At 47.8% G+C, this 9,379-nt stretch overlaps 1 protein-coding gene across 1 annotated transcript; it reads right to left on the bottom strand.

Annotated features, from left to right (window-relative positions):
* Nucleotides 1-664: 664 nt before the first annotated feature.
* LOC140193139 (uncharacterized) lies at nucleotides 665-7,194 on the bottom strand. Its single transcript, XM_072250549.1, has 2 exons — nucleotides 7,168-7,194; nucleotides 665-3,487 (listed from the first exon to the last, which is right to left on the bottom strand). Exon 2 carries the CDS (start codon nucleotides 3,475-3,477, stop codon nucleotides 2,350-2,352), a length of 1,128 nt encoding a protein of 375 aa, XP_072106650.1. The 5' UTR covers nucleotides 3,478-3,487; nucleotides 7,168-7,194; the 3' UTR covers nucleotides 665-2,349.
* Between the last annotated feature and the right edge of the window lie 2,185 nt (nucleotides 7,195-9,379).

Below are 9,379 nucleotides of genomic sequence, written 5' to 3'. Positions count from 1 at the left end.
CTCTGCCATTACCCCTGCTAGTGCTCCTTCCAATCCACTTTGGCCTCTGTAATTCCTTTTACTCCATTGTTGTAACAATACATTTAACTTTAACTTCTCCCTCTCAAATTGCAGGGTGAATTCTTTCATATTATGATCACTTTCCCCTAAGGTTTCCTTTACCTTAAGCTCCCTTAATCAATTCTGGTTCGTTGCACAACACCCAATCCAGAATTGCCTTTTCCCCAGTGGGCTCAACCTTGTGCTGCTCTAAAAAGCCATCTCATAGGTATTCTACAAATTCCCCCTCTTGGTATCCAGCACCAACCTGATTTTCCCAATCTACCTGCATATTGAAATCCACCATGCCTGCTGTTGTAGTGTTGTATTTCACTCCCATTAGGGTCCTTTTACCCTTGCAGTTCTTTGTCCCTACCCACAAGGGTTCGACAACTTCTAGTCCTATCTCACCTCTTTCTAAGGATTTGATTTCATATTTTACTAACAGAGCCACCCCACCCCTCTGCCTACCTGCCAGTCCTTTCAATACAATACGTATCCTTGGATGCCAAGCTCACAGCTATAATCTTCCCTCAGCCATGACTCAGTGATGCTCACATTGTCAAACCTCACAATCTCTGTGCTGCAAATTCATCTACTTTATTCCATATACTGCAAGCATTCAAATATAACACCTTCAGTCCCGTATTCATCACCCTTTTTGTCCCCCTTTTGCATTGCAACTCATTCTGTTGACTGTGATTTTGCCCCATCATCAGTCTCACTGCAGACTGCCTCTGTCAGTATACCAAACGCCCCATCCTCAGCCCTATCACTTCAGTTCCCATATCCCTGCTAAATTCCTGAACAGCTCCAGCAAACTTGCCTGCAAGGACATTTGCCCCCCACCCCACCCACATTCAGGTGTAATCTATCCCTTTTGTACAGGTCATACATACGCCAGAAGGAATCCCAATGATCCATAAACCTGAACCCCTGCCCCTGCACCAGTTCCCCAGCCATGCATTCACCTGCCAAATCATCCTATTCTTGCCCCCACTGGCGCCTGGCACAGGCAGCAATCCAGAGATTACTACCCTGGAGGTCCTGCTTTCAGCTTTCTACCTAGCTCCCTAAAATCTCTCTTCAGGACCTCCTCACCTTTCCTACCTCTGTCATCAGTGCCAGTAGGTACCAAGTGTCTGGTTGCTCCGTCTCCCCCTTCCCCCGTTAGAATGCCACGGATCTGATCCAAGACGTTCCCGACCCTGGTGCCTGGGAGGCAACATGCCATCCCGGTGTTTCTATCTGCGGCTCCCCCTGGTAGGTCATCCCCCTCAATAGTACCCAAAGTTGTATACTTACTATTGAGGGGAGCGGCCACTGTGGTGCTCTACACAGTCTGCCTATTTCCCTTCCTTCTCCTGACTGTCACCCAGCTACCTGCCTCCTGCAACCTAGGGGTGACTACCTTCTTGTAGCTCTCATCGAACACCTCCTCAGTCTCCCGTATGAGCCTAATGTCATTGAGTTGCAGCTCCAGTTCCTCAATGGCTTCTCCAAGGATCTGCTGCTTGGTGCACCCGGTGCAGATGTGGTTATCTGGGAGGCTGTAAGTCTCCCAGAATGTGACATCTTGCACAAAGAACATAACACTTCCCCTGAAGTCATTCTCCCTGCTCTAACTGACCAGGAAGGAAGAATAGTGAAGAAGAAACTTACCAGATACTTACTTCGCCAAATACTGATGAGTCATAGCTTCCCCACTCTAACACTGGCCCACTCACACAATGGCCGCTCCACTTCCCCTGCCTTATCTTTATTTACTCTTGCTAATAAATCCCGTTCACTGATTGGCTGCAGTTCAAACTCCGAAAACTGCTGCCAATCGCTGCCTTTTTCATCTTCAATCGCAGACCCCCGTGAAGGCACCTCTTTATCTCCTCACACTCCCACTTGCCAATTGGCCACAGTTCAAACATTACCGTAAGCTACACTAAATAAATAAACAGAGGAAAAGAATGTAGTGTTCATGGGTTCATGGTTGTTCAGAAACCTGATGACAGGGGAAGAAGCTGTTCTTGAACATTGATTATGCATCTTCAAGTTCCTACATGTCTTCCCTGATTGCAGCAATGAGGGGAGGGCATCTCCCGCACCGCGAGGGCCCTCACTGATGGGTGCTGCCTTTGAAGATGTCTTTGATGGTGGGAGGGTTGTGCTAGGATTGAACTTAAATATTAACAAATATAACTGAACATCCATTAACTGGAATTCCTAGATCAGATTTTGAGGTTACTAACATAAGAAGAATGTGAAATTGCAGTCACTCCCTAGGTTTGACAAACAGGAGCAATTCAAACCCTGTGGTCACTTGTGGACTTGTTCGTGAATCCACAGACTGGACAAACTTCCGAAGCCTTTTACGCACACGGAGCAGATGAAAGGTTTCTCCCCGGTGTGGACCCGCAGGTGGGTGATCAGGCTGGACGAATGGACGAATCCCTTCCCGCACTCGGAGCAGGTGAAGGGCCGGTCCCCGGTGTGGACCCGCTGGTGCGTCAGCAGGTGGGAGGAACTGATGAAGGAGCGGCCGCAGGCCGAGCAGGCGAAGGGCCGCTCCCCGGTGTGGACCCGCCGGTGTATGAGGAGGCCGGAGGAGCACGCGAACCCCCGGCCGCACTCTGAGCAGGCGAAGGGCCGCTCCCCGGTGTGCTCCCGCTGGTGTGCCAGGAGATAGGACGAGCACGTGAACCCCTTCCCGCACATGGAGCAGGTGTACGGCCTCTCCCCGGTGTGAACCCGCTGGTGCACGAGAAGGCTGGATGACCGAGTGAAGCCCTTCCCGCACTGGGAGCAGGTGAAGGGCCTCTCCCCAGTGTGGTCGCGCTGGTGCCTGAGCAGGCTGGAGAAGTGGCTGCATCCTTTCCCACACAAGGAGCAGATGAACTGCCTCTCCTGGGTGTGGAGCCGCTGGTGCCTGCGCAGGTGGGACGGGCACGTGAAGCCCTTCCCGCAGTCCGAGCAGGTGAATGGGCTTTCCCCGGTGTGCTCCTTCTGGTGGCTGAGAAGGCTGGACAGGTTGGTAAATCCTCTCCCACACAAGGAGCAGGTGAACTGTTTCTCCGCGGCGTGCACCCGCTGGTGCCTGACAAGGTGGGACGAATAAATGAAGCCTCTGCCGCACACTGAGCAGGTGTATGGCCTCTCGCCGGTGTGGCCGCGCCGGTGCATCTCCAGCCGCGACGGGTAACTGAACCCCTTCCCACAGTCCCCGCACTTCCACGGCCGGTCGTTGGCGTGGCCGCACAAGTGCCTGGTCAGTCCGGCCGCCCGCCTGAAGCCCCGCCCGCAATTGGAGCAGGTGAACGGCGCCTGCCCGACGCCAACAGGGCTCACTGCCTCCGCGTCCAAAGGCCAGTGGCGCGCCGGCGCCCGCGACTCCGGCAGGTCGGGAGACGGTCCGCGGTTCACGCTCCTGGTCTCGGAATCCTCCATCGCTGGTGTCCTGTGAAATAGACGTAACGGGAGAAAGACAATCTCAGCAAAGGATTCCACACAAGCACAGAGGCTGTCAAATTTGGTCAGTTGTGTGACCTACACACAGGCCCTTCGGTCCTACTCATCCGTGCTGGCCAAGTTGCCTGAGCCAGTCTCATTTGCCCACTTTTTGCCAATATCCCTCTACGTGTCCTATCCGTGCACCTGTCAAAATGTCCTTTAGGTGTGGTAATTGTCCCTGTTTCCCCCGGAAGCTAGTTCCATACACCCACCACACAATGCCCACCCGGTCCCTTTCTGGAATACTACAGGGCATTCTGTATTAACATAATGGGCTCTCGCATTATCTGTCTGTCTGTCATTAGTTACTATCAATTTTTACTCCAGGGAGCGGGAAGCGCAGAATCAAATATCGCTCTGATGATTGTACGTTCTAGTATCAATTGTTTGGCGACAATAAAGTATAAAGTGTAAGTATATAGTTAGTAAGTCATGCAGTGCAGAAGAAGCTGTTCCAGCCCTTCGAGCCACCCCACCATCCCCAGTTTAACTCTTGCCTAACCACAGGACAATTTACACTGACCAATTAACCCACCAACCTGTACGTCTTTGGACTGTGGAGGAGACCGATGAACCTGGAGAACGTACAAACTCCCTAAAGGCAGTGTCGGGAATTGAACCCCGGGTTGCCAGTATTGTAAACCGTTGTGCTAACCACTATGCTACTGTGCCCCCCCCCCACCCTAGGAATAAAGACAGTCGTTATTCAGAGAAGTGGGGAGCAGGTAAAATTAGGACGAATGAGTATGCCTTCTCATCAACAGTCTTACCCTGTGTCATGTTGTCTCATGAGGATACAGGACATGGGACAGAACGTTAGGGAGTTCGAATGAAATGAGACTTCACCGTTTATCGACATGCCCCCCAGGATTCCAGAGACCAGCCCGGGGACGTTCCGTCACTCTCCAGCTGTAACTCCCTCAGCCCCCCCATTTGGAACCTGAATACTATCCCTCTCTCTCCTGATGGTGCACCATGATGACGAGATTCAACACCAGATACAAGTCTGCCCCTGGTAGAAGGCCCCGTTAGGGCACGTTCTGGAGTTAGGGTAGATAGCAAATATTAATTCCACCAGCAGCCAATCTTCAGACAAGAACATGGATTGTAGATTGAATTTAAAATGCCAGTCCTGAACAATAGTTTTCCTGGGGTTGATTACAAACCAGGCAATGCTGATTGATGTTCATTGTGGGTGTCTGGAGTGTGAGTGCAGAGAAGGAGGTATGTGAAAACTATATGTGATTCAAAGGAAGCATTGTAGATACATTGTAACTGTAAAATTGCCCTGCTGGTCTTTAGCAGATAAAATACCATGTAATATTGGGCTGAGAGGCCTCTGCTTCCAAGAGTCTCTCAATATGATGCCTGTTGCTAATTTTTGTTGAATAAAACACTTCTATATCCAGGAGCTTCACTGTCTCTCCAGTGACAACAGACCTACACTGACAGAGAGCTCTGGCATCTGGGGCAGTTCTGCTAAGTCCATAATCAGATCAAACATGAAAAGAGTAAGATGCTGAGAAGGTACATTGTCTCAGAGATACTACTGGACTACACTATGAATATACTAAAGGCTGCAATCAATAGACAAAAGTTCAACCAACTGTATTTATATCAAGATGAGGCTGAATATATTGATATCATCTATATTAAAATGAGACTGGCAAATGACCATAAGACATCCTCTCCACATCCACTACCTAGGCCTTTCAAGATACAGGTTTCAATAGATCCTCCTTCATTCTTCTAAACTCCAGTGAGTACAGGCCCAGAGTCATCAAACACTCCTCATATGTTAACCCCTTCATTACTGGAATCATTTTCTTGACCCGCATCTGGATTCTCCAATGACAGCACATCTTTTCTTATACAAGAGGCCTAAAACTACTCACAATACTCCAAGTGCTGTCTGACCAATGCCTTATAAAGCCTTAGTACTACATCCTTGCTCTTATATTCTATGCCAACATTACATTTGCCTTTCTCACCACTGACTCGATCTGCAAGCTAGCCTTTAAGGATCCTGCATGAGGTCTCTCAAGTCCCTTTGTACCTTTTGAATTTTTCTCCATTTAGAAAATAGTCCTTACCTTTATTCCTTCTACCAAAGTGCATAACCATACACTTCCCAACAATCTGTCCAAGTCCTTTCGTAACTCCCTGCTTCCTCAACACTATTTACCCTTCCAACTTTCTTCATATTATCTGAAAACTTTGCAATTAAGCCATCAATTCCAACAACCAAATCATTGACAAGTAACATAAAAAGAATTCCAATAGAAAAGAATTGTTTTTAATGAAACCATGATGACTTTGGCCTACTTTTTCATGTGCCTCCAAGTACCCCGAAAGCATCGTCCTTAATACTGGACTCCCACATTGTTCTAACTGCTGAGGTCAGGCTAACTGATCTATAATTTCCTTTCTTCTGCCTTCTTAAATAGTGGAGTGACATTTGCAATTTTCCAGTCTGCATAATCTAGTGATTTGTGAATGATCATTACTAATACCTCTACAATGTCTTCAGCTTCTTCTTTCAGAACCCTGGGATGTAATCCACCTGCTCCAAGAGGCCCTTTCAGCTTCCCAAGCACCTTTTTGAACAGCAACTGCACTCACTTTTCCCACCTGACACTCTAAAATTTCTGGCATACTGCTCGTGTCTTCCACAGTGAGGACTGGTGCAAAATACTTATTCAGTTCCACCACCATTTCCTTGTTCCCCCCCCCCCACCTTACTACCCCTCCAGCAATGGAATTGTGGAGCTGTCTTGAAGGGCTGTACTGCCAACTCCTGCTCCAGTGCCTTGTTATTTCACTCCTGAATAGAACCAGATGAGATGCTTCACATTATCTCACGAAACGCGGGATGGTAGCACCAGGGAACTTGATGAACGTTTAGTGATGCAGTGAGAAATGTGGTTGTTAACAGTTTTTACACATTGCTGCCAAATTATGTTACAATGTAGCTTCAGTTTACAAGCTCAAACACGAGGAAATCTGCAGATGCTGGAAATTCAAGCAATACACATCAAAGTTGCTGGTGAACGCAGCAGGCCAGGCAACCTCTCTAGGAAGAGGTGCAGTCGACGTTTCAGATCTCCCCTCCCTCTCCCACTTTCAAATCTCTTACTAGCTCTTCTTTCAGTTAGTCCTGACGAAGGGTCTCGGCCCGAACCGTCGACTGTACCTCTTCCTAGAGATGCTGCCTGGCCTGCTGCGTTGACCAGCAACGTTGATGTGTGTTGCTCAATTTACAAGCTATTAGGTTCCGTTGGATAGCTGAATCTTAACAAATCATCACTTTCCAATTTGCCCGCCGCTCTGCAGATTGCGGTTTTAAAAAATGCCTATCTCCATCCCCACAATGCCCCGAGCTCAAGAAACCGCTCTATCATTGCTGTTTTCCCGCAATACGCATGCGCCCGCGGTGAGTTCTGGGGTGGGGCTGGCGACTGTCTGGGAGTCGCGCCGACTAAAATTCTAAAATTTATGGGTGCAGAGGGCCGGGAACTCCGATTGTCTGGCGGCCCGCAGAAGTTGTAAAGATTTTTTTCCGCAAGGGAACTTCGTTTTAGGCCGCGCCCCGTCTCGGTGTTGCCTAGACCCGCACCCCGCTCCTACCTGCCGCCGACCTGGAGGACTGTGTGTCGAAGGCCGTAGTGTTCAGGCTTGGGACGTCACGTCCGGTGTCCAGCGTCCGATCTGTGCAGAGCGATAGAGCTCTTTCCAGTGGCAGAGGCTTGTGGGTAAGGTAACTCGCCATTTGAAACGGTGATGGAAATTGTTTTTATGGCCATCACAACTTCAATTCTCTTATTATTTTCTAGCTTGGGGAATCAAATTGTTTCATGGCTGTCCGTAGGGAAGACGAATTTCAGGGTTGTATATTGCATACATAATTTGATAATAAATGTACTTTGAATTCAAAGATGTGTTGTTTTACCTTGGACTATCTCAGTGCAGCGTTGAACTGAATTGATATGTATGGCACGGTTTTTTTTTTCACCTGCTTGGTACATGTGACAATAACAAATCGATTTACTAGAACGTGCTCCCAGGAATAGCAATGTGATAAGGGCCAGATCATTAAAAAGTTACACAAAAAATGCTGAAAATACTCACGTCTGGCAACATCTCTGGCTATGCATCAGACTACTGTTGTCACTGAGAGCTAAATATCGACTTAGCTGTGCATTAAAATACCCTGTCTATCTTGAGAGAACAGTTTTGAAAGTTGCTAGGCAGTCCTTTCTTAGCACTACACTAGAAAATCAGACCACATTTTTATTCTCAATTCCTAGAAATCAGACTACTGTTATCTCCCCTCTCACTGTGGAAGGAGTGGTTTCTGTCTCTCCCTTGTTAGTGAGAGAGAGTGATTGTGGGATGTTGAAAATATTGGCGTGAACAGTTAGCTTTTGATGTCCTGCAGACCATGGGCTCTCTTTGGGACCTTTGCAGTTGGTGGGTGGTGGGAATGCTGATGCTCTATGCTAGAATAAGCGGGGGCATGGGGGCTTTGGGGTTCTTATGGTTTTTTTCTGTCATTCATTCTTTGGGGGCTTTCATCTGAGGATGTTTGCAGAGAGTAAGAATTTCAGGCTGTATATTGTATACATTCTCTGATATTCAATGGAACCATTGAACTATTGAAATATAACATAGTTAACTCAGGAAAGCTAGAAATATCTGAATTTGTATCGTATATTTATTTAGCCAGCTGCTTTTACTGGGCATTAGGAAGGGAGCAACAAACTTCTGGAGCCAAAGATTAATTGAAGAACTTACAGAGATATTAAAATCTGGTATTGGATGTTCTGCTTCCGAGCAAGGTTCACAAGCCTCTACTTACTTAGTGGGATGGTTAAGCACACATATCTGAGCAAGGGTGCAAACTCAGCCCCTCAGCACTGACTGTGGAAAGAGCTTCAATAAGTTACAGATCAAGGGAAGAAAAAGCTCATTCACACTAGACAGAAAACAACTACCGAGGACGTGCTCAGTTGCTTGACCTGCAGAGAAACCATGTTAGTTTACTTTGAGTGGGTAAAAGGATCTCCTTGATAAAAGGGACAGCACATTGCTGAGATGGGAAAGGCCACAGTTCCCTTTCCCTGGTGGACATTCTGCGTCATGCTGGGGAGATAACGGGCAATGTGATTGAGAAACTGGTCACTGATTAAAACACACTCAGTCTGACACCATTATTCCAACAGGTGTATACAGATTGAACAAGTGGACAGAGATCCTTCATATTCTGTGATTGTGAATAAATTTTCTGGTCTTTTGAGGCATCTAGCACACAACAGGGCATTTGGTATACAGACTCCATCCCAACTAGTTGGTACGCTTATTCATTCATCCCATTGCATTTGCCTGACACTGACTCCCTCTGCGTTTACCATTCACCTGCACAGCAAGGGCAATTTGCAGTGGCTGGCTAACCAACCCACCTGTACGCCATTGGGGTGTGGGAGGATACGCACGCGGGCATGGGGGAGAACGTACAAACTCCACACGGAGAGCTTTGCAAAGAGGTCAGGGTTGAAGCAGAGGCTGCAGTGTCAGCATCCCTGTGCTGTCCGGGTGATCGCTGACATGGGAATGTGTAATCATCTCTGCTGTGTGTCATATCCATGATGTGGAGAGGGGGCCACAGGGAACGGCACTGATCTTCAACCAGCATGGACTCCACAGAATGACAGGTCTATTTATTAAGGAATGAGGAAAGATGGAAATTCAGGATTGAGTGTGATTATGGATTTTATTTATTGAGGTACAGCACAGAATTGGCTCTCTGGCCCTTCGAGCCACTGATTTAGGCTCGTGTTAT

Source organism: Mobula birostris, unplaced genomic scaffold (assembly GCF_030028105.1).
Source record: "Mobula birostris isolate sMobBir1 unplaced genomic scaffold, sMobBir1.hap1 scaffold_396, whole genome shotgun sequence".
Taxonomy (NCBI): domain Eukaryota; kingdom Metazoa; phylum Chordata; class Chondrichthyes; order Myliobatiformes; family Myliobatidae; genus Mobula; species Mobula birostris.
This window is presented reverse-complemented; position numbering and strand designations above follow the sequence as displayed.

What these genes read in the sequence shown, in the direction of transcription:
- LOC140193139 (XM_072250549.1), bottom strand. Translation starts at nt 3,477, where the DNA reads ATGGAGGATTCCGAGACCAGGAGCGTGAACCGCGGACCGTCTCCCGAC.